Below are 25,718 nucleotides of genomic sequence, written 5' to 3'. Positions count from 1 at the left end.
CATCTTGCAAAACTAAGACCTTGTACCCACTAAACAACAACTCCCCACTTCCGTGGCCCTCCACCCTGGGCAAACACCATCCTGCTTTCCGTGTCAGTGAGAGTCTGACGGCCCATGTGAGTGGATTGCACTTAGCACGATGTCGTCCAGGTTTATCTGGGTAGTAGCACGTGACAGAATTTCCTTCTTTTTTTTTTAAGAATAATGGAAGTAAGACTGTCTATTTTTTCATTACTTATTTTCTTTAGCCTATAAATATGCTCCATGATTCCACCTCATAATAACAAAAAATAACAAAAATAATAATCTCTTTTTCGCAGATAAACCCCTAAGCTTCTGTTTTTCCTTTGTTCTCATTATCCTAATAAAGCCTCACTTTTACTCATTATGATCTGGTTTCTGCCTCACCACTCCTCTAAAACTATTTTCTCTAAGAGTACTAGAATCTTCTGGAACTAAAAAAAATTATTTTTAAAAGTAAAGTTTTTCTATCGCATGAGGCACTCACAGGAAATCTATTTCTTGGTCATGTTTTCTTTCCGACTTGGTCCTTTGTCCACCTTCTGCATGCTCTCTTCTTTTCACCTTCAGTTTTCTTTTAGCTTGGTTTCGGTTTTAAGCCACAGAATCCCTGCAGAGCAGACAGAAATTACTCATCAATAGACGGCTCTGCTCTGATGTCTAATTGCTCTCATGTAGTGGGATGCATTCTACTTGACATGCTCTGCACCTTATTTTGAGACCAGTTAATTGAACGTGCCTTTGCAGGTTTAAGGCTAGGTGCTGCTTTCAGTTCATAATTTTGTGCAGGTTGCTGATGTGAATAGGATGGAGGTAGAGCCAAGCTGGGGCTTAAGTCTGAGCCTAGAGGACGTGAGTTCTGAAAGTTGTTTGAGATTGTGTCAAACGTGACAGTCCCGCACCATCCAGCAAGGGGTACACACAACTCCCATGAGGTTTGGCTCATGGCCCCAGCTCAGTGGGATGCCTGGGAGGGCAGGAAGCACTGGTGGACTTTGTAGCATCTTTCAAGGCCCCCTGGGGAGAGAGGGCTTCTAATCTTCTTCTAAGACTTCTAAGACTTTTCTACAGTTGTTTCCCAGGGATGTTAATCCATGCCCTGAGTCCATTTCTCTGCAAATCGGAAGGCATTCTTAGTGAGAAGGCTCAAGATTTTGTGAATGTCCCTTCTTCGCTTGGGGGAGTTTCTTGGGAGGAGAAAGCAGGCAGAAGCCAAACCATGTCGTAGCACTCCAGAATCTTTTGGTTCTTCCCTTGGGGCCTCTTTTTTAAAGTGTATAACATGAAGTTGTCTCTTTTTTCTTGTTTAATTGCAACTGGTAAATTTTTATTGTTTCCTTTTGGCTTTTGTGTTTGTTTACAGTATTTTGTTCATTGTGTCAGCTAACAGGGAGAGATTCTATGAGCTGGCTTTGTTCTCCCATTTGTGCCGGACAGTCCAATCGCATCACCCTTGTCACTAAATTTAATGACCTTTCCTTGGTACTCATCCCTCTCCGCCTCTTAAGCATTTTAATACAGTTGACCATGCTCTTATCTGACCCAACTTACATGATAAGCTCTTCCTCCTTGATCCTAGCATCTGTTTTTCTGACACCGTCTTCTCACTAAAATGAAGGTATTAAGCTGGTTTACAGTTCTCGGTGCTAGCTGCACATTAGAATCACGAGGGAGCGTTTTAGAAATACCTCACTCACAAGAATTCTAATTTCTTTAGCTTGAGAGTGAGCCTGAAAATCAGTATTTTAAAAAAAAACTCTCCAGGGGATTTAATGAGTGGCCAGAATGTAGAGCCACAGGCCTCCCTGTCGTGACAGCCCCTCCCTGCCCTGGTGCTGTGAGGCTCTGTTCCTCTCTAAGGAAGGCAGGAGGAGTCACCAGAAATCCCCTAAAAGAGCAAGGAGGTGAGCAACTTTAGCAAGAGGGAAAACTCCATGAACAAAACGCACAAAATTCAAAGATACAACAACAGCAGAGAAAGAGGAGCCCAAAAACAGATATGCTGATTCTGTTTGGCAGGTGGGGAGTGGGGCCCAGAAGTTATCATTTTTAAAAGCCACCAGATAATTCTGGGCATCAGCGAAATCTCAGCACTGGTGCTGCAGACGTCCTTTGCTTGTCTCCTGCCAAACATGAGGTCTCAGGAAAGTCACTCGAATCTATCCTGTCCTGCCCAGACTCAGGCCCCTTGGCTTCCCCCCACTCCGGGGCTGAACTATTTAGAACAATCTGCCTTCACCCCACTGCCTCCTCCACTCTGTTCCTAGAGCCGTGGTTCTCAAACCGGAGGGTGCATCATGGTCACCTGGGTGCTTTGTTACAGCACAATTCCCAGGCCCCATGCTAGAATTGTGGATTCTGAAGTCTGGGGTTGAGGCCATGCATTTGGATTTCTACCAGGTCCCCGGGTGCCGCTGCTGCTGGTCTGAAGCCACATTTCGAGAAGCTCTGTGCTGGAGACATTATCCCCAAACAGATTGGTGCATTTGTCCGTTGCACGAAACCCTTCAATGTTTACAGCATAACGCCCGCCCACTGAGCAGGGGACACAGGCATCGAGCTGTGCTAGCTGCGGCATTGCCATCCACCCTGCGTCTCTGGTTCCAGCACACAAGCATTTCCCTGTTCTACCACCATGCCGTGTTCTTTCACACCTTCAGCCTTTGCATACACAATTCTCTCCCTGGAGCCTTTTCCTCCTATTTCTATATCAGGTAGACTCCCACTCATCAGTCAAGATCCTGCTTAAATGTCACTTTCTCCATGAAACCTTCACAGAACCTTTCTCTCTTCTCTCCTCTGTGCTCCAATTTAGAACATGTCTTGATGCATTTCGATTACTTGTTTGCATATTTCTCTCCTCCCCTAATAGATGCTGAGCCCCTATGAATAAAACTAAGTTTTATTCATTTTGTCCCTGTGTTCTCTGCATCCCTAAGACCTAGCACAGCGTCCAGTAGAGAATACAGATTAAATAAACATTTATTACAGGAAAAAGTGGACAGTCAAGAGCAAACTATGTAAGCAAAGAGTTGATTGACTTTTTCCTTAGAGCATAAAAATACTTAGAGCGAAAAGGCAGAATTATCCTTTAGTTGGGGGTTGGGCATATCACCTTGGCAAGACCTAGAAACTGATTTCAAGGCTAGACATTACGGAAGAGATGAAGATTTACAAAAAGAATTTCCTTAGACCACTGTACTCTCTGCACAGGAATTAATGCCATTTTCCTTATTCCCCACACCACTCCCCCAAAAGGGCTCAGCATTTTAAATCCAACTGGTACAAAAGAGAGTTTGGGTGTGGTCCCATTCTTCTGGGCAAATAAACTACAAATTATTTTACCTGACAAAAAGCCAGAGAGGTGACTTAATAAAACTCTTCACGTCTGAAATACAGGACATGCTGTGATTTGGAGGATGGAGACCCAGAGTCCTTCCTTTTATTAAGATGAACACAAATATCTTAGGCTTAAAGACACTTAAACGGTCACAGGAGAAATTTAGCGTGGTTGAAAAAAAAATTACAACCATCCATTCTTAGGTTGCTAAGATATTGGCTAGGCTGGGGAAACCCTAAATTTATAGATGATTCTGAGGGCAAGGGTGTTTCTCTGTCCCTGGCTGGTATTTTATAAAACATGCCATTGTGTTCAACCTTCTAGAATTTATGCCATGAAGTGTTGTACATTCAGATAAAAGTTGGCCCGAGAAAAGGAAATTGTTGGCAGAACATATTTTGGTAAATGATTTACAAAAGCATATGAGTTGGTTTGTTCTGAGTTTTAAACTTCCCTTCAATAAAACAGTGACCAAGGACTTGGAGGTCTGCCTGCGCTCATACTTCAGAAGGGCAAAGCAGTACATGTCAGGAATGAAAGGTGCTGTTTGTGTGCTGAGAAATATTGTGGGTGTCAACTGCTGATTCAGCACAGAGAAATCATTCGTTCATTCATTCGTTCACTGCCTCAACTAGCTTGTATCAAGGGTCAACCAGGTGCCAGGTGCTCTCCTTGGCCCTGAGGGCACAGCAGGTAACAAAATGACACAAGCTGCTGCCCACAGGGATCCTACACTCTAGCTGGGGAGAGTCAATAAACCAATATACATCACTGTGGAGAAAAATGAAGCTAGAAGCAGGCTCGAGAATGGTGGAAGTGGTGAGCCTGTGGTTTTTGTTTAAAGCCAGGGAAGAGCTCGCTGGCCCGAGGGAGGTAGAAGAGTGATCGGAGTGGCTATCAGGGCAGAGCAAACAAGAGGGGCAAAAGTTCTGGGTGGGACCCACACCTGCCAGGCATGAGGACTAGCATTGAAGTCACCAAGAATTAAGACCAGCAATGTTGGAGAGGGCAACTGTGAGCCAGGACGTGCTGGGGTGAGAGAGTGGATAGGGAGCAGTTGAAGTCCAGGAGAACCCGAGGGGGCCGGGTCATATACAGCCTTGGATTCCGGTCATGTATAATGATTCTGACTTTTACTTGGTGTGAGATGGGAAGTCTTTGTGATATTAATTAGAAAAGTGATTAAGATCTACATGATGTTATATTATAACAGGACTGGCCTGGCTACTGTCTTCAGAATAGGCTAAAGGGAGACACTAGCAGAGCTGCAGGATGAATTAGAAGGACTATTCCAATAATCCAGAGAGAGACGGCTGTGGCTTGGACAAGAATTTCAGTGCTCAGGTGGTGAGAAGTGATCAGACTCTGATATATTTTGAAAAAAGTGCTGACAGGATCTACTGAAAGACTGGGTAGACAATGCAGGAGAAAGAGAGAAGTCAAGAACGAGTTCAAAGTTTTTGGCCTGAACTGCGGAGAGGGTGGAGCTGCCATTCACTGAGAAGGGAGAGGCTTTGAGAGAGGCAGAGAGAGCTGCATTTGGGCATATTAAGTAGGGACGCCGAGGAGACATCCAAGTGGAGCCTGGACCTAGGGAAAGATGTTTGTGTTGAACATAAAACTCGGGGAGTCGTCTGCATATTAATGGTATCTTATCCATCAGACTGGATGTGATCACCAAAAACGAGTATGTAGTTAGAGAAGGGCAGACGTCCAAAGGCAAACACGCTACACTCTGCAAGGTGTGGCCCACGTGGGAAACGCAGAAGCAGCAGCCGGTGGGGTGGGAGGATGCCCAGGGGAGTGTGGCCTCCTGGAGGGCAAGTTAAGGGAGCGTTTTTTAAGGAAGAGGGAACCGTCGGCCCTATCAAATGCCGTGATTGGCCAAGTATGTAAGAATTGAGAATCGTCTTATCACTTTAGCAAGCCCCAACCTTAACAAGAATAGTTCCAGTGGAATAGTGAGGGTGAAGTCGTCATTGGAACAGGTCCAGGGGAGAACAGCAGGAGAAAAGAAGTTGGTGCAGTGGGCACAGACCACTCTGCGATACACTTGGCTGCAAAAGGAAGGAAAGAGATGGGGTGGTACCCGGAGGGGGAAGAGTGGATACGAAGGAAACCGGTGTTCAGGGAAGTTCAGGCATTCAAAAAGAAAGAAATAAGAGCATATTTACATGAAGTTGGGGAAGGTCCAATAGAGAATTGCTGACGTAGAAGAGGGGGGTACTTATAGGACTGACGTCCTTAGGTAGCTGAGAAGGGATGGGCTTCAATCAGGGGTGTGGACAGGTCTCCACACCCAGGAAGAAAGTTGCCGAATATGGGCACAAAAGCAGGTAGGGGTGTGTGTGTGTGTGTGTGTGTGTGTGTGTGTGTGTTTGTGTGTGTGTTGTGGGGGGAGGTGCTGTGAAAGTACTCTTTCGATTGCTTCTATTTTCTCGGTGAACCCTGAAGCAAGATCATCACCTTGAGGTCTGCTTGGTCTAAGGAGAGTGAGGATGAGCAGGTCTTGGAGTATCACAGAGGAAAAGGTGTTTCTGAGTCACGTAGGGTAGAGTGGTGTGAATGGACTAGGGAAGCAGCTGGATGTCATTGAGGGCCCACTCATATTAGTAGTCGTGAACTTAATGTGAGATCAGCCAGCACAGGATGGCACTTTAAACGATATCTCTAGAGGAGACGAAGTCAAGGAACTGAGACGTAAGGACTTGGGAAGAATCATACACGTGGATATTGAAATTACCAAGAATTAATACAAGAGAAGTGTTGGAGGATGTAATAGTGATCCTGGAGCTAAAATATTCAAGAGTCAGACTATTCAAAAGTTTCACTATTGTGTAATCAAGTAGAAAAACTCAAAATGCCTTAAAACCCCACCAATTTTGAGTCTACTATGAAGACAAATATTGATTTCTATTAACTATCCTTTGGTGCCACCTGCTGGACACAGACCACAGCAACTAACTATAGGAAGGATGAAGCCGCTGGGGAAAGTCCTTGTGATTTTAATGAATTTCACAGGGGTTGGGGGAAAAGGATCTTAGTGCACTGTGATTAATTAGAAAACTCACCTCTGAATTTCCTCAGAAGCAATCAATTTTACAAAGATTGGTTTCCGGAAGATCTAGGGAAGAAATAGAAGATACAAGAAATAGAAGAAAAAAGAATGAAAGGAGATAAAAGAAAAGGAAGCAGGAATGAGATGGCAGAATTGTCTAATTATTCTATAACTTGTCTTGTGGGAAATATACTGTCAATTTCGTTATTTTTTTCATGTGTACATGTGTTTTTCCCCCCTCATCTTAAAAATTGCTTGTGACACACACGCCCCAGCCTGTGTCTTGTACCGGGCCAGGTGAAGAAAGGTAGATGCTTTGTACCTATCAGGGATTGGAGCAAGAAGCAGTACTTGAAAGTGAAGATGGTTATACAACAAGGTGATTATACATGACATTACTGAACTGTATGCTTAAAATGTTAAGATGGTAAAGTTTATGTTATATATTTTTTTAACCACCATTAAAAAAAAATTAAAAAGGGCAACGTGATTGAACCTTGTGGTGATGGAAATATTCTGATCTTGATTGTGTCCGTGTCAGTACCTTGGTTGTGATATTGTATTATGGTTTTGCAAGATGTCACCACTGGGGGAAATCAGGCAAAGGGAACATGGGATCTCTCTTTATTATTTCTCATGACTGCAAAATTAAAAGTTTAATTTAAAGAAAACAATAATGATATCATAAAATATAGTTTGGTATTAAAAAAAACTAATCAAAGAACAGAAGCATAAAGAAATTAGTAGAATTGAAAGGATGATCATCATCATCAGTGTAGCTTTCTCAAATCAGCAAAGTTGATAACAAATTATTTGAGTCCCTAGGAGGAGACTGTCAGACCCAAACTTAGCAGCTTGGGAGGAGGACGGGCTGCCCACCCTTCAGTCTCTGGTAGAAAATTCCTAATTCTCATTCTTATGAGAAAGGACCATGATGAAGAAAACCATGTACCAATAATGCAAAATTCAAAATAAGATGTTAGCAAAATAAATCCAGCATTCTATTAAAATAATAACACCCCATGACTGTGGTTTACCTTGTTGCATGGCTATCCAACATCAATTTGTTCGTCTCCCTTCTTAATGGAAACCAAGTTCATTCAAGTATCCACTTCTTCCCAACTTGCCACAGGGAAAGCCATTCTATTCCCACCTCCAAAGGGAGATTAACTGGTCTAACGATAACTCCCACTTTCTCAACAGTGACTGGTTTAGGATGTGGCATGGACACAGTCCAGGCATCTGAGATGCAAAGAGACACTTTCAGAGTCCCCTAAGAAATTTCCTTTTTGCTTTTACAAGAGTGCTTCCTGAAATGACTCTTCTGCTAGATGTAAATGACAAAGTGTGTAGACCCAGCTGCCACCGAAAGCCACCTTGTGACCACAGGAACATCCACCTTAGAATGAAGCTGATGTTGTGGGCAGAGGAGCCTACAGAGCCGGGATCAGCCAACCATAAAGTTCCCTTACTGTTTGTGTTCTGGTTAAATACATTGGCACGTTTCTTTATTGCTTAAATGGTTGTGAGTTGGGCTTTTTATTGTTCTTGGGTGAAAACATCCTGACTGATCAAATGACTTGGTCTCGGTATTGTTCTGTATTGGTGAAGATGCTGACTTAATTAATTCCACTAATAGGTCAGAAAAGCAAAGTAGCATGGCTTTTGGATATATAATGAACAACTATTTGGGAAAACTCAAAATAATTTGTGGGTGAGAGGCTCTCTCTTAGTAAACAATGCACAGAAAAATACTCCTAAGCCCTCTCCTAGAGGGCAGAAGCATTTTGGGAAAGTCGCCACCTGAAGGTGGCCCTCTCTTCTCCTTTACTCCCAAATCCAATCCATATGGGTCTCCCAGGCCAAACAGCTGCTGGGTCTACAGGAAGCTGCAAGAAAGCTATGTCCTAGGTTTAGCTGGACTCTGGCAGAGAACCAGCAGAGGGCTTTTTCTCCCAGGGGCTGGATGATTGACAATGGTGGCTATTTGTGTCAATGTAGACAAAAGGAGCCCCTGAGGAAAATCACCATCTCTCCCGACAAATGTGCCTGGTTACTGGGCTTCCATGAAGGCAGGAAGAAGCTAAATGGGTCAGCCGAGTCCTTCTGCCTAAGAGATTAGTAAGGCACATGGAGACCAGTATCAGGGACCCTTCCTCCATGTATATCAGCAGGGATTGGCAGCCCCCGACTCTTGCATGTTAAATCCCTGGAACGAAGACCAATTTGCCACTCTCTTCCTGTGACTGCTGCCTTTTAGGGTATTTGAACAGTCTCACCTGGGAACTCCAACCAAACATCCAACAGCAACAGCAAATCCCACCTGTGATCTTCAGCAAAGACAGGATGCTAAGTTGTAACAAATAGAATACAAGTCCACAGAAACGAAGCTGCTGGAGGAGAGAGACGACAATTTAGTGGGGAAAAAAGATCAAATAAGGGGAGTCACTGGCAATACAGAATAGAAGTTCTGAAGTTAAATATAACTTACCAATTAGGCAATTTCAAAGATAAGTAGACATTTACTGTTAAGATCCAAACTGGTTGCCTGGAATAGCAAGTCTAAAAAACATCTCAATGATAAGAGAGAAAAAAAAAAGGCTTATTAATAGAGAGGATAAGAGACTTGGAGAACAGGCCTGAAAACCTAATTCTATAATAGAACTTCTGAAGGAGGAGAGGCAACACTTTTAAAAAATAAGAAAAGAAAAGTTGAATAGATATTGGTGGCCTATAGACTGAAAGCGTACACTGATTTCCAGACTACATCGATGAGAAAAGACTCATATCCAAGCAAATCCCAATAAAATTCCTGAGTTCAAAAAAAAAAGAGAAAATCATAAAATCTTTAGGCAAAAAGAACAAATCACTTCCCAAAGAAAAGGAATCTGATTGGCATTTGGACTTCTTATATGTAGCAACAGAAGCTACTAAAATTGAATCTATGGACTTGTGAGAGAGAAGAACTGCAAGCCTGCAATCTTATACCCAGCCAAGATACCCCATCTAACATGGTAAAGAAAGAAATTTGAGGGTATGTAAGAATTCAGAGATCATACACCTAAGTGTTCCCAAATGAGGGATACTCTCAAGGAAATACTCTCAACAAACCACAAAAGAACCCAGACATTCAGACAGGGCAAGAAGAAGATGAGAAGAAACAAGATGAGCAATGAATGAAACTTGAGATCTTTATATCTAGAATCTATTCTTATCTATCTAAATGTCTGCCTAAACGAATAAGCATAGACTGTCAGTAAATCTGTAATATAAGTGAAAATATGGACTCTAGAAATAAAAAAGCATACTTTATGGGTAATTTAACAACATGAAAACAAAAGTACTAAATGATCTCAGAAAAACTGGGAATTGGAGTGAAGGGGTGGTAACTAAAATCATTACAAGACTTTCAACTTAAGATCAAGGGAAGAAGGAGAAAAACATATATTGAAAAATGTTTACCGATCTTACAAGGTGATGTGGGGAATAGGAGAGAAACAGTTAATTAACAGCCACTCTGGGAGGGCCCCAGTTGGCTGATTTTTAGGAAGTTCCAGGCGGCACTTCAAAGGTGTTCCTTGCTGACAAACCGAGCTTTCTTTCCTCCTCCTACTGTCCTTGCCCTTGCCTGGGGTGGGGGTGCCGCCTATGCAGGTACTAAAATGCTCCTTGAGCATATGAAACAGCAGGCTTTTATAAGGATGAGCGAAATAAAATTGCCAACCATTGTGAAATATAATACTTTAACCGGGCCAATAGTCCAAGGCCATCTTCCAAGGACATCACTTTTTCCCTTTGCTGTACAATGGTGCTGTACTGGAGATGTTAGTCTTTCTAGCAACTGTTTGCAGGTCAGCAAATTACTGCTCACCCTGGATTGAGGATTCAAGTCAAAATGAATTTCTCTACCTTGGCTGCAACTGGTGATTGCTTGTTTTTTCTGTGTGTAAGTTTCCAGCAATCAAGCTGCACAGATTTCCACAAGTCTGAAGGGACAAAGGAATAAACAGTCCCTCCTCAGAGAATTCAAACAAATTGTTCCAAGTCATCTGGGCTGATCAAGCAGTCACTCATCGTCACAGTATTTCTGTGGAAATGCCAATTCAATCTTCAAGTTCCCTGCAATGTCAGACACAAGATCCAAAAGGAAATTTTGTATTTTATTTAACTTATGAGGGGAAATTTAAGACTAATTTAATAAACTAACTTTTTAATGTTAACTGCAGAATTATTTACCATATTTTATAATGTTGACAAATTGAAAATAACCAAAACTTCCAACAACAGGGATCAATTAAATAAATAATAGCAGCATCTTACAATGTTTTTAGAATTGCAACTCCCCTTAAGTGGTTTTAAAAATATTGTCAGCAATTTGGAATGGCACAAAAGAACCAATTCCCATAAAAATATTTTTAAAACTTCAATCAATACATTAAAGATTATGTTATAAAATTTCTTTAAAGTAGAAATATATGCAACTGAGTGTGAGAAATTATTAGTTAATAAAAACAGCTGTGAAATAATAAGAAATACACACATTAGTCTCTGCCCTCAGTGCTGGGCACAGAGTTGCTGCAACTCTTGGGATTTCCTGAGTGATGGGGTGCTAGGAAAATCTGTTGTTCTAATGTTTGGTCTCTGCCCCAGTTCCTGACACAGAGCTCCTAAATCACTTGGGATTCCTGGGTGATAGGAGCAGCTTTTGTCCTAACGAGACAACTCTCGATGGGCTCCTGGGTGGGGGCTGGTCACCAGAAAGACCAAGCCATGATTAGAAGCTTGGAACTTTCAGCCTCACCAACCCCACTCCCCATCCTGGGAGAAGAGAGAAGGGTCGGAAATGGAGTTAATAATCCATCATGCCCACGCGATGAGGCCTCCCTAAAAATCCCTGAACTATGGGGTTCAGAGGGCTTCCAGGTGGGCAAACACATTCATGTGCTGGGAGGGTGGCACACCCTAAATTTACGGGGACAGAAGCCCCTGCCCTTGGGACCTTTTTATCATACCTCGTCCAATGCATCTCTTCCATCTGACAATTCACCTGTTGCCTTTGTAATAACCTTTATAATAAGTGGGTAATATAAGGAAAGTGTTTCCCTGAGTTCTGTGAGCTGCTCTAGCAAATTAATTGAACCTGAGAAGGCGGTTGTAGGAAGCCTGATTTATAGCCGGTTGGTCAGAATTATAGGTGACAACCTACCACTTGTGACTGGCGTGTGAAGTAGGGGGCAGTCTTGCCGTACCAAGCCCTTAGCCTGCAGGACCTGACACTATCTCCAGGTAGTTAGTACTGAGTTGAATTAGAGGACACCCAGAGAGAACTGCCTGATTGTCAGTGGGGAGAAATCCCCACACATTTTGGTGACCAGGGGTGAAGTGGTATTGAGTGCACAAGAATAGGAAAAACACCTTGGTTTTTCCTATCTAATAATAGGCAACTAGGGAGTCCCAAGAAACAATGCATATATTATATATTGTAAATATTTTATTTTAACTTAAATCATTTACATATACTGTCACTTGAAAATACTTTGATGTAACATCCATGCATGATTAAAATTCTTGCATAAATCACCCCCATAATGTATTATCTGTAATTACAGTTTTAGTCCCCTTAAATCAGAGGGTGAAATTTGGACATTTACAAAACGATGTGAGTGTAGAATCCTTCAAAGATTTGTTTTTTACAGACTTATCTATTCCTTTTCCCACCACATTTTTTAAAAAAGTTATACAAAATTAAATATAATAACCAGCACAAATAGCACTGAGAACTCTTAGGATAAACATAGGTGGCTCAGTGAATGTTGAACTTGACTCTTGGGGGCAGGGACTCTTGGGCATGCTGGAAAGATGCCTTTTGTCTGGAACGTGCGTCATATTGTGGGCATTGCTCAGTGTGTTTACAGCATGAACAGCAAGCACAGAGCAAATGTGTATGCATTAAAATCACCTGGAGGGCTTGTTAAAACCCAGATCGCCGGGCCCACGACCTGGTGTAGAAGGTCTAGGGTGGGATCTGAGAATGTGCATTTATAACACATTCCCAGGTGACGCGGATGCTGCTAGTTAGGGATCACACTCTGGGAACTATTGGCATAGGCCAATCCAGCAAGCTGGTAAACGGAGGTTGGTTACGTGCTAATCCTCGGTACAGTCTTTCTCCCATTTAACAAGTGAGCACTGCTGTTTATTTCAAATTAAGAAAGAGAAGGCATGAATTTTTGTCATATACATTTTTCCAGGATACATTGTCTTTGGGTTAGGGATTGAATTCTATTAGCATAGAGAGGAAATTTATGTATTAATTACTAGAAACTACTAGGATGATTGCATTTTGTGCTTAAAATAGCTGATCACTTGATTTCATAAATAATTTCTTGTTTCTAAATACAAGAGAAAAGGTTTCAGACCCTTACCTGGAAATACTTTTCTGCCAGTAACACTTTGCATACATGGCTAGTTTTTTTATTCCTTATCAATGAAAAACCAACTCGGATATAAGGATATAATAGTCACTTTTTTTTTCTTTCTATCACGTGAACTTTTGAAGCATGCTTGAGATCTCCGTGTGCTGAATCAAAACTGTCATAAGATGAATTCAACTTCCTGAACAAGAGAAGAGACTGGAGGTGGATTTTCAAAACTGGTTGCATCCAACCTTCATTGTTGGTTTGCACTCGAAGTCTTTCATCAAAAAGTAGTGACCAAGAATAAGAGCAATGGAAAGTGGTATGCAAAGCAAGCATCGCAGCTTCTGCTCTTTAAGGTGTTTAGATTGCTCTGCTTCAACGGGGAAATGTTCAATTATACTTACTTATCAACATTCTCAAAACAGAAACGGAAACACATGCTTTGGCATCTTTATCTAAGGGAACTCTTAGACACACAATAGGGAAACTAAACAATGTTACATCATGAAGATCAATACTATGGAAGCAGATTTATTTACATGGAAAGATATTGTACTGCGGAGAGAAAAAAGCAAGGCAAAAGATAGCTTATATGGGATGAGTCCATTTTTGTAAGAAAAAAGTATTGAAGTACATATAACAAAATGTTGCCAGCAGTTATTTTAAGGGGAGGGGAAAGTATTGGATTCCTGGTGCTTTTTGCTTCTTACATTACTCATGTAATTAAAAGACAAACGCAAGTGACACAGAGAGAACATAACTGTTATTTCCCATAGTTCATTTTAAAATAGTGCCCTTTTTTGACCTGTCTGAGACATAGGCTCCACTATGCCCTATATGAAGGTTTCCCGTACACAGATTAGCATTACGTATCTTTAGAATGCAGTATTTGCTGTATAATTACTTCTTCAAATACTAACTATTTACTGATAATGGAATAACAAACACAGAAATAGACACAGTCATAAATTACTGGTAGTCACTATGGCAACCCCCTGTGATAAATTCTATTTTTGTCCCTGTGATTACAAAATTACTTTTACAAACATAAGTATCTTACAACATGTGTTATTTTAAATATATCTGAAAGATTTTAAAATACACTTCTTATATATTCTTTAAAATATATTACCTTAAATATGAATCATCCATGAGGTTTTTTTCCCCCTAAAATTAGAGTATCATTAAATATCAAAGTAATTTCTATTAGATACAGCAAGGTCATTTTTCACAAAAAAATAACTGCACAGGCATTAGTCAGTTGGCCACCAAGTAAGATGATTATAGAGACACTTATCTAATCATGTGTTCCCTGGCCCATATCTTCCTGAAGGTTGTGGTTTGATTGTAGTTGAAATACCCTAGTGGTTGCTCAAAATTCTGTGCTTTAAGAATGAGAAAAACAATTATGCTATTTCAATACATAAAATTAACATTATCCCAGAAGCTATATTTTAGAAATCTCAATTTTTCTTTGTGATTACTCGTTAGTACAAATCATCCTTTAAAGAGAAAGAAAAGAAGAAAGAGAGATGATCATGGGAAAAGTCACATTTCTATTTGAAGTTTTTAAAAAACGTTCCAGGGATGGAGTTAATAGCCCTTTGGAGGCAGAGCAGGATTCAAATACAAGCTTTGTCCCTGGTTGATGGTGGTGGCTCTGTGACAGTAGGAAGTTGCTCAGAGTCTCTGAGTCTCTGGTTCCTCAGCCCCAAACCCTGAGATGGTTTTTGTGAGCAGTAATGTTCCTAGAACTTTAGCCATCCAGGTGCCCTACATTCTAATCATTTCTCTTCCCATCCTATTAATGTGGGTGGTATCGCTAAGAAAATACACAGATTATCATTTAGGATGTGTTAATCTTTTTCATATTTAACTGTATATACGTAGAGAGGTTTTTAAGCCAAGGTATCAATGATAATGTTCACATTTATACTATCTATATTTTAACTCAACAAACATGTCATCCAAGCCCCTATAAATAACACAGGAAAGAGCATAAGATTTCAAGAGAAAGTATTATGCCAGTATTGATCAGATTTGGGAATTTAATTCATAATATAAACATGTGTTGAAAGTATTTTGTGGTCATTTAAATTTTATTATTTGTAGAGAGATGAATGATACCCAAATCTTTTTCTAAAGCGTCCTTGTACAATTATTCTAGCTACTCTAATATTTTATAATATTGGCATATGTCACCAAGGGAACACTTCCATAGAAAAACCTTGGGATGGATGAAAAACATCATGTTGCTTACATTGGATTTTATATAACTAATATGCTATAAATATTGTGGCATAGTCTAATCTATGCAGTATTTTAAACACATTATTTCATTTGCTACAACGCTGTGATGGTGGCTATTCCAAATTAAGACATAAAGTGGTTGAGACACAGAGAGCCTACATGCCTTTCCAAGGCCACACTGTTAGAAGTAGATTCTGACTCTAAAATATGGTTCTGCAATGAATTTTGAAGAGACCTCTACTCCCTCCATCTCCATCATCATACCTTATTGGCTGGTAAGAGTCTGAAGTCCTACAGGCTATGGGAACACAAGCTGTCCATGTGCAAAGGGAATGTATAAACAGGAGATGCTGAGTGTCCCCCAAGTCAAATCAGCTCTTCCCTCAGCCACTGGTTCCCAGGAAAACAAACCATCTCCTGGGGTTGTCCTCCTGCTTCTGTAGGATATACAGGCATAGCCATGCATCCACTAAAGCAATATTCACACAGCACTTATTATGTGCATTTCACTTGCAGAGGTACAAAAAATGCAACCAGGATCCCAGCAGACCCACTCCTTTGCCCTTTGGAAACTGAAAATATCCAACAGTAAAGATGGAAACCTATCAGGTAACTCCTACACAGGGTGGGACATGCAAAGGTGAGCAGTCCAGGCTGCCAAAAGGTGACACTGAGAGAGGGAAACCAACCTGAACCGGGGGGGGGGGCCTTAGAGGAAGTGACATCTGAGTTGAGACATGAAAAACAAGAAGACATTCTTCAAATCAGGGAGTAAGATGGGGAGAGGGGAAGGAGGGAACAGCCTGTGCAAAGACCCAGAGGCTAGGGAGACTGTGCTGAGTCTGAGGAACCGGAATAGGTTCAGTTTGGGTGAACTGTGAAAGCTGAGACCCTTACCGAGGAGTCTGGACTTGATCTTGACAATAAAAGGGGGCAAGTGAGGGGTTTCAACAGATGACTACTGTATGAAGATCGAGGAAACTGTTACAGTAACCCAGCTGAATGCTGGTGGGGTGGTCTAAACTAGGTAGTAACAGAAGAAAAGTATGAAGATGGATGCAAGAAACCTTTAGAATGTAAACCCATGACACCTGACAACCCATTGAATGTGGGTGGTGAGGGAGGAAGAATCAAGGCATAATTCCAGTAATTCCAATAAGATGAGGGCCAGCAAACTCCTCAGCTCAGATGCCTGCAGGGAAGACAGACACTGGCAGCAGGCCTCACCCTCGGTGTATCCCCTGTCTCCCCAACTTCCTCCCGCCCCCAGCTCCAATTGAAGTTTTTCTGTTTTCACGTGACCAAAACTCCATACTTTACCTAATTCTGAGAACTGGATATTGCTTACTTAAACTATATGGATGAAACTGGTTAATTCAACTGACTTGAAGATACTGCTTTATTTCTTTGTAACACAAAGAAAATTAAAAAAAAAACAACTCTAGCTATACAGCATAAGAAGCATATAGATCGTGAATATGTTTAGTACAAATCCATGCAATTTGTCTTAAAGGACCAACAGAGGCTGGAGTAAAAAGGAAGGATTTCATTTGGCACAAACGTATTAATGTACGCTGAAGATACTCATAAAATAAAGACACCTTCACAATATGTAAAACACATGAAGAAGAATACCAATCTCATAACATCTAAGCTGGTCAAATCTCCCTCCCTTTTATTTAGCTAGCATGACATGACCATCTAATTTACTCAACTAACCTTCAGCTCACACAATCATTCCAAATCCCAATAGAGTGAGGTCAGGCAGTCAGAGAACATGACACATACTAACAATGTCACAACCGGGGAGAACGGATCCCTTCTTATGAAATTCACAAAAAATGGCTTATTAGAATATGTCATCTGCTTGGTTGTAAGACATGTCTGACTCCACAACCACAATGCTTTCATAATTGTAGTTTCCATCAGTCGAACTTGCATCACCTGTACTGTTCTTCCTCTTCAGTGGCCTTCCTCCCTGCAGGTCCGAGGATTCAAACCCAGCAGAACTCACCATCTGAAGTCCTTTGGCAAACGGAACCTCAGCCTGGCTCAGCTCGGCTGAACCCGAATGACCCGCTGAGGGCAAAAGTCGGTCACTCCGTAGCCTTTTTCTTATTTCGTCTTCTTTAGTCTAAAAAAGCAGGATTAAAGAATGAAAAAGAGCTCGAATAACTTTCTACAAATTCTTATTAAGACTGCTTGTTAATGAACATTGATGGCTTTCTGCATTTCACTATTCAGTCACGTAACAAAAGCTCGTTGAGAAACTCCTGTTGAAGCAGGCAGGCACAGGGCCTGCCCTCGCAGAGCCTGGAGTCTGACCCTTGCTCCGAGAGACCAGATAGGGAGCTGGGAGGTGAAGGCTGATGGACCCACACTGCGAAGGCTGGGTCCAGACAGAGCGGCTGGAAGAAGGTTCTGGGAGCCCCCAGGTGCAAATGCTGCAGGAGCTGTTGTCTGATGCACTGCCGGGTCTCTTCTCAGCTTAACCGCACACCCCCACCCTGCCTCTCCTCCTGCCCCTACACACAATTAAACGTCTTTTTTTCTTTGAAGAAAACTCCATACTTCACTTGATTTTGAGAATTGCATGTTGCTTACGTAGGCTATACGGATGAAACTGATCTTCAACCAACTGCAAGATATTGCTTTCTCCCTTCACAAGGGAAATTGTAAAGAACACTAAACATATAGCATAAGAAGCACTCAGATCATTGAAATACTGACATGAGCTCATCTTAGCATGCAGCGAACTCCTCAGGCCTGGAGCGCCTGAGAGCTGAGTACCTTCCGGCGCTCCTCTGTGGCCTGCATCTTCTCCTCGATGTCCTTCATGGCGAAATCCTGCACTTCCTTTTTGATCTTGAGTTTTTTCAGCCTGGCCGGTGGCTTTCTCAGCGGCTTCTCAGCTGTGTTCACCTGGAAGAAGACACTTTTTAAAGTGGAAAAACAACCATATTCATTAACAGAGGAGAAAGGCAGGAGAGTTAGAATAAACACAGTTTAAAATGTAAATCCTAGGCCAGGCGCGGTGGCTCACACCTGTAATCCTAGCACTCAGGGAGGCCCAGGAAGGAGGATCACCTAATGTCAGGAGTTTGAGACTAGCCTGAACAAGAGCGAGATCTCTACAAAAAATAGAAAAATTAGCTGGGCGTGGTGGTGTGCGCCTGTAGTCCCAGCTACTCCAGAGGCTGAGGCAGGAGGGTAGCCTGAGCCCAGGAGTTTGAGGTTGCTGTGAGCTGTGACGATGCCACGGCACTCTACCTCGGGCAATGGAGCTAGACTCTGTCTCGGAAAAAAAAAAAAGAAAAAGAAAGAAAAAAAAAGGTAAATCCTAAAAAGCTAAACTTTCCAGAAGCAAATTTAAAAAGCAACAACAATGTGAAAGCTATTAATAGTAACACCAGAATTAATTCGTAAAGATAAAATCTCTTAGATGCTTTTAAAACACCAGGCTACTACAAAAAAGGTGTTGAGAATGCAAGATGCACTGAAACTAAATAGAAGAAGACTTCTAAGAATAAAAAAACCTTGAGATGGAAGACAAGGCGGAAAAAGATAAGGAATGAGGGATGAATCTGCAGTTCAAGGTGAAAAGTTTGACCTGATGATTTTATAATATTGCACAAGCTACAAATTACTTTCATTTGGGACAGAGATTAGTTTTCACTACTTTCGATTTTGTGGTGGGAAGAGATAATTAATAATAACTGAGCAACTGGTCTGTGCTGGCCCTTCCTGCTGGAACTTTACAAATATTTTTATGACAGCAGAAAAAAATCCCATTTTGTAGGATCAACTGCCCTTTTGACAGTTCGAAGCAGTAATAAAGACTTTCTAATTATAATATCTAGCTACAAGAAAAGTAAAATTATTGGAAAGGGCCTATAAAGAAAGTTTTAATTTATGTTTTCCTTTTTAAAATTAGTGTTTTATAATGTACATTTATTATGAAAAATTAAAATTATGCATAAATAATCTCCTAATCCTGTGTTTAACCACCTGGCCCTCCAATCCTACTTCTTAGTATGAACCTTTTTAAAGAGTTTGGTGTGTGTCTTTCCAGATATATTTTATGCACAAATATTTATATACATAATATGCATTCAGGACATCTATAATATTAAACAGAACCTAAATGGAATTATACCATACACACTGCTCTGCAATTTGCTTTCTCCAATTAATTTCATATGGACATCTCTTGAGGTCAGTCTATACAGATTTATTACAACTGGGTTTGCGGGAGGTTTAATGAACTCCAAGTCTTTGTGATAAAATGAACTGAATATTGTTCTAGATTATTTCTCTAAAGACGTTTTTTAAGACAATGAAGCTATTAATATTCATTGTAATTTCTAAAAGACTGTCTCTTCAGACTATAATGTTGTAGATACTGAGAAGATAAATCAAACAAGGAGAGGCGGTTTAGTCTAGTAGAAAAAGGCACCCGAGATCAGAACTCAGACAGACCCGGGTTGGGATCCTGGCTTGGCCATGGACTGACTGTCCATGAGTCCTTAAACTCTGCAAGCCCTGGCTGTAATCCTAGCCCTCTGGGAGGCCGAGGCGGGCGGATCGTTTGAGCTCAGGAGTTCGAGACCAGCCTGAGCAAGAGCGAGACCCCGTCTCTACTAAAAATAGAAAGAAATTATACGGACAGCTAAAAATATATATAGAAAAATTAGCCGGGCATGGTGGCGCATGCCTGTAGTCCCAGCTACTTGGGAGGCTGAGGCAGGAGGATCGCTTGAGCCCAGGAGTCTGAGGTTGCTGTGAGCAAGGCTGACGCCACGGCACTCTAGCCCAGGCAACAGAGTGAGACTCTGTCTCAAAAAAAAAAAAAATAAGTAAAGGCATTGAAAGATGCATAGCATGATATCTGGGGTCTTTTCCATTGAATTTTATGAAGTCATTATTATCAAATGTTGGCACTTAAAAATGATAACCATGATCATATTATGCTTAGAGAGATGCTACCATCTCTAAACTAAAAAAAAAGGAAAAGAAAAAATCAACCTTAAAGCCTATAAATGTTACCAGTCAGTTATTTTCTTAAAGAATGCTATTAGAGGACTGCCAAGTCCAAAGATGCCGAGATAAGATTTGAGTTTTGTTTCTAGCCTACAGAACTTGTATATGTTACTTCTTACACCCACTGTGTGTTCCTCAAAGCTTTCTTAACTAACTATTGACCTATGGATGAACCTTAGTTTTGTTTTCCTTAAGGGAGTCTTGTGCATAGAAAAGGACAAAGCTTCCTGCAAGAGATCTGGTGATTCCTGTTTTGTCAAGATTAGACCTCCTGGGGAAGGACCTCCTGGGGATCATCACTCTGATCACTAACTGACATTATTTAGTCCTATCCCAGTGAACTTCCTCTTCCTTAAAAGCTCCACATGAGGTTCAGCAAATAATGTTAAAGACTCTGATGCAACATGAACAAACTCCCAACTACACTAAAGGTTACCAAGGACAGAAGTTGCACAGAGAAGGGAATAAACTTTGACCAGACACAGGAGGAGTCAATAGAGAATTCACAGAGCCTGGTGTAGCGAGACCTAGGACATGCCAAGAAGCAGGGAGAAATGAGCTGGGGATAAAAGACAATTAAACCCAATGATAACCTATGTGGATAAATAAGAGCCCATCACATCTCTCTACAGTGGCCCACACCAATCATACGCATATTGACGTGGGTACATAATACCAATTCACAGGCCAGGCACGGTGGCTCACACCTGTAATTCTAGCACTGTGGGAGGCCGAGGTGGGAGGATTGCTTGAGCTCAGGAGTTCAAGACCAGCCTGAGCAAAAGTGAGACCCCATCTCTACCAAAAAGAAAGGAAAAAAAAAACCCAGTCAGGCATTGCAGTGCATACCTGTAGTCCCAGCTACCTGGCAGGCTAAGGCAGAGGGATCCCTTGAGCCTAGGAATTGAAGGTTGCAGTGAGCTACAATGATGCCATTGCACTCTACCCATGGCAGTGGAGTGAGTTTCTGTCTCAAAACAACAACAAAAAAACAACCAAGGCAACTGAGCACCCCTCCTCACAACCCTAAAAAAGGAAAAAACCAATGCACATTTATAATATAGTCACTTAAGTCTCATTAGAATATTTTAAACTACATTGAAAGATTCACTTAATCTGATATTTAGCTTCTTAATATTATATTTCTTACATATCTTTTTAACTCTTAGTAAACACAAAATCTATTCGTATGAACATTCCTGAAAGTGGGTTATCCAGAGAGCACTGTAGAAGTGCTGTAGTGCTCGCCAGCAAGCACACGATAAATATAAAGAAAAAAAAGACAAAAGAGGGCCCCATGGTGGACACAGATCCTCCCCTGGACCTCCAGGGCGAGACTGGCTCACAGGGGATGCCCCCAATTCAGAAGATGCGTGGAGGATCCTCACTTTCCAGCATCCTTTATTCCACTCCACTGACATAACTCCATTAGAGACAACGACCCGGCCAAAGAGCGGCCAGATCTACATCTAAGATTCCTTCGTATTTAAGTACACCGTTGGTCCACATAAGAAGTCTTATTTTTGAAGTAGTCTCACATTTATTCTATTTTCCTCATAATATTTTATTTAAGAGACTTTTTTTCGCCGCAGAGCAACAAAGAAATAATATTTCCATGTCTAACCAGATTCACCACTGTGTGGTAACTGCTGACATCAACATCCTTTTCATGACCATCCCCTTTGTGTTTCCCTTGACTACTGGGTTTGTTTCTTAGCCAATTTTATCATATCTGGTCTTTTTTTTTTTTTAGATGAGGTGTTAGTTCAAAATAACAACAGTTCCATTCTTAATATGGTTCCCCTCTCAGTCCTTCAATATTCACGCTCACCTTTTTACATTGGCCTTATAACTTTTCCCCAAACATGCAAGACACCTGGTGTCTGACACACGCACGTATTCTCAGCTACACCTGAATTAAAAGAGGCTTCATCTGTGACACTGAGAAACTGCATCTCTTCTTCATTTCCATAGGCTTCCTGGGGGCAATCTGACTGCCTATTCCTGAAATGTTATGTTTTCAGGACTATTTTAGAATTCTCTTTCACAATGAATGGGGAATGGACTACGATTTCAAAAGCTGTCAGTTTTTCCAACTTGGTAATGAATTGAAGAGCTTTGTATACAGGTTTGTTGAAACTTTAGGGCAGTGGTTCTCAGCCTGGGGTGCCCACGGGAATCACCTGGGAGCTTTCGAGAACATGAAAGCCGTGACCCCTGCCCTGGCACTGGCCTGAGGGGGGACCCAGACACTGGGATTTTTGGAAGCTCCCTAGGTGACTCCAGTGTACAGCCAGGTCAAGGACTACTGCGTTGGGCAATAAAACGAAGGGCTGTGTGTTGCGAGCCTGGCCTTTGCTGGGATATCGTGGCCTAACACCAAAACAAACAAAACAAAAATTGTGTTATTCTTGCAGCCTGTCACATTTAAATCCTTTTGTGAATGATCTAACTCTGCTTCTAACAACCATTCCATGTCTGCATAATATGAACGTCTTCATCTTTGGTTTACTTAATCATGTCATTCAAAGTCAAGCCCATAGTTTTCATTTTTTTAAATAGACACCTTTCTTTCACAAGGCAGCTTATATTAATTAACCTTGCCTGCTCCTTTGCAAGGTCTAAGTCAGAACTCATTCATCTCTGGCAATTGAATCACTGAGAAACGTTTTAATGTTATTCCCACCGGTGTTAACACTAAGGTATGTCTAACACATTTCCCTTAAGAAGGCGCTGTTTAACTACTGAATGCTTTCAAAATCTATTCTCTTCACTTGGACTCCTCTTCTATTTTTTTTTTTTTTTGACATGCCTTCTTTTTTCTGACTCCCAGAGACTCACCTACAGCTACAGAAACATCTCTACACCCCCTCAACATTAAAAAAAAACCCCACCCTTCTTCTAGTACTTCCAGATAAGATAAAGTACTCCAAAATGCCTGGTATCATAGATAGCACTGTGCAAATGTAAACTGTCATTACGTTGGCATTATCCTTTCCATCATATGATCCATTTTTACCTTCTTCTTTCCCCCACATCCTCTTATTATTGGCAGCCTGGTAATATCATTCATAAGGTTTGAAAATCTCCCAAAAAATTTCTGCAAGACTTATTTTCCCTTTTCAAAAGAAAATGCCACTTTGGCTTTTATTCATTACTTCCTTACACACGGAGAAGGAAATGAACTTTATTCAAACATGAAGTGACTTGGTCTAGGTGGAAAACTTGATTTAAAATAATGCACCTTTTTATTCTCGATGGACTGTTTTCCCTACAACACAGGGATAGGCAAACAGTAAGGAGCCCTGGATTTGCGTTCCCTATTTCCACCATTTCTGTTTCTTTCTTTCCTTTTCCATTCATTTTTCCTCCAGCTTTTCTTTCTTATTTCTTTTTTTCACCTTCTCTCTTCTGCCTATGCTTCAAGGACCACTGCTGGTGCCTAAGAGCACTGGCTTTAAAAAAAAAAACCAAACAACAAAACCAAATAACAATGACACGCAACAATGACAAAACCTGCTATCTTCTTCACAGGTTTATAGAGAATTTATTTAAAAATTTAGAACACAAGACTCAGCCACACCAGTTAAAATCAGGGTAAAAATATTTCTCACACTAAAGAAAAACAGTGACAGATTAGTCAGGATGAATCAACAAAAAAATTAATAGTATAACAATCTCTAGATTTGTGTTTATTTCCTCATGTTTGCTTTTAGGGTGTGCACATGTATAAATGTATAAGCATATCTGTTTTAGCTTTGGCATTTAGGCCCATTTTCTTTTTTTTAAATTTTATTTTATTTTTAATTGAAACATAATTGTCCATATTTATAGGGTACAGTATGATGTTTCGATACATTTATACATTCTGTAATGATCAAATCAAGGTAATTAGCATATCCATCATCTAAAACACAGTGATGGCCGGGTGCGGTGGCTCACACCTGTAATTCCAGCACTCTGGGAGGCCAAGGTGGGAGGATCACTTGAGGTCAGGAGTTTGAGACCAGCCTGAACAAGAGAGAGACCGTGTCTCTACTAAAAATAGAAAAATTAGCTGAGCATGGTGGTGGGCACCTGTAGTCCCTACTTGGGAGGCTGAGGCAGGAGGATTGCTTGAGCCCAGGAGTAGAGGTTGCTGTGAGCTAGGCTGATGCCACAGCACTCTACCCAGGGTGACAGAGCAAGACTGTCTCAAAACACACAAACAAACAAACAAACAACCACTGTGTTGTCACAGGCCTATTTCCTTCTTGGGTAATCAGAATTTAGTTTTATATTTCCAATCCCTGGCACAATGCTTATTACATAGGTAATGCATAATAAAAATTGCTGAAAAAATTAAGGCATGTTATTCATTGGGGATTATTGTTTTTCAAGTAAAACCTACGATATGTTCTATTGGATTGATTAATCATTAACAATTAGGGAAATTCCTGAATCTACAGAGAAGAATTGTGTGCAGAGGTGTGTGGGAATTTATGGGAGAAAAATCTGACTTAGATAAACGTTGTCATCTGTATTACAACTCGAAGATGGTGGAAATAACGACACGCGATCAATCATATTCTATTGCTACTTTGAACTATAAGCTAATGTTAATGACAAAATTACTTGCCATGACATCACATGATTCTCCATTTCTAAATACTTTGCTGCGGCTTCGAATTATTCCTTGAACAATTAGTTCCTCCAAGATGTCTGATGACTTCTGTCGCTCTCGATTCTCTAGGGGTTGGGGCTTATTGATTAATCCATTGGTCACTAGGTCTTCCAAAGGAAAAGAAAAAAGAAAGTGAACTTTAAGAATGAAGATTTTATCAATCAAATGCTAAATGGATGCCTAATAAATCATGCTACTTAATTAGGGCCAGGGGTGGTAGTGCACGCCTGTAATCCCAGCACTTTGGTAGGCCGAGGCAGAAGGATGGCTTGAGCCCAAGACTTTGAGACCAGCCTGGGCAACGTAGTGAGACACCGTCTCTACAAAAAATAAAAAAAAATAAGCGAGTATTGTGGCACACATCTGTAGTTCTGGCTACTCAAGAGGCTGAGGGGAGAGGATCACTATAGCCCAAGAGTTCGAGGCTGCAATGAGCTATGATTGCACCACTGCACTCCAGCCTGGGCAACAGAGCAAGACCCTGTCTCTAAATCAGTCAATCAGTCAATCAATCGTGCTACTTAATTAAATCTTAGTCTCAGCACTCTTACCAAATATCTGTTTCTATTTTAAATCTTTGTAATCTTTTGAAGTTCAAATTTTTAATGTTCTTACAGAGGATACACATCAACATAACATACTGTTTACTTAGCAGGTCACATATTAATGCAACAAAAAGTCTTCCTGTGTGCTGCTAAGGACTACCTTTTTGTTATAACAACACTTATACACTTGGGTATGACGACATGGGTTTGCTGAACTCAGTATGTAGCCAAACCACAGCTAACACTCAGATATTCTTTTGGTGACTCTCATGAGTTGCAGTTTGGTTTCTATGCTTTGTATACAAAGGATAAACAGCGTGATGTTGCCAGGAGACTTCTAGCTCTGCAACTCTGAGTTTAAAATTACGCCATCTGGTAAATC

General features: G+C 41.0%; 1 protein-coding gene across 1 annotated transcript in view; it reads right to left on the bottom strand.

Moving 5' to 3' along the window:
- Positions 1-11,909: 11,909 nt before the first annotated feature.
- STMND1 (stathmin domain containing 1) overlaps positions 11,910-25,718 on the bottom strand; it is a 28,554-nt gene continuing 14,745 nt past the window's right edge. Inside the window, exons 3-5 of the mRNA XM_045551840.1 lie at positions 24,747-24,898; positions 17,879-18,010; positions 11,910-17,222 (exon numbers count right to left, since the gene is read on the bottom strand). Of these exons, the coding sequence (XP_045407796.1) occupies positions 16,938-17,222; positions 17,879-18,010; positions 24,747-24,898 (569 nt within the window). The 3' untranslated portion in view covers positions 11,910-16,937. The remainder of the gene's footprint in view (positions 17,223-17,878; positions 18,011-24,746; positions 24,899-25,718) is intronic.

This window comes from Lemur catta, chromosome 5 (assembly GCF_020740605.2).
Source record: "Lemur catta isolate mLemCat1 chromosome 5, mLemCat1.pri, whole genome shotgun sequence".
In the NCBI taxonomy this organism is placed as follows: domain Eukaryota; kingdom Metazoa; phylum Chordata; class Mammalia; order Primates; family Lemuridae; genus Lemur; species Lemur catta.
Note: the sequence above shows the minus strand (reverse complement) of the source record. Positions and strands in the feature narration are given on the sequence as shown.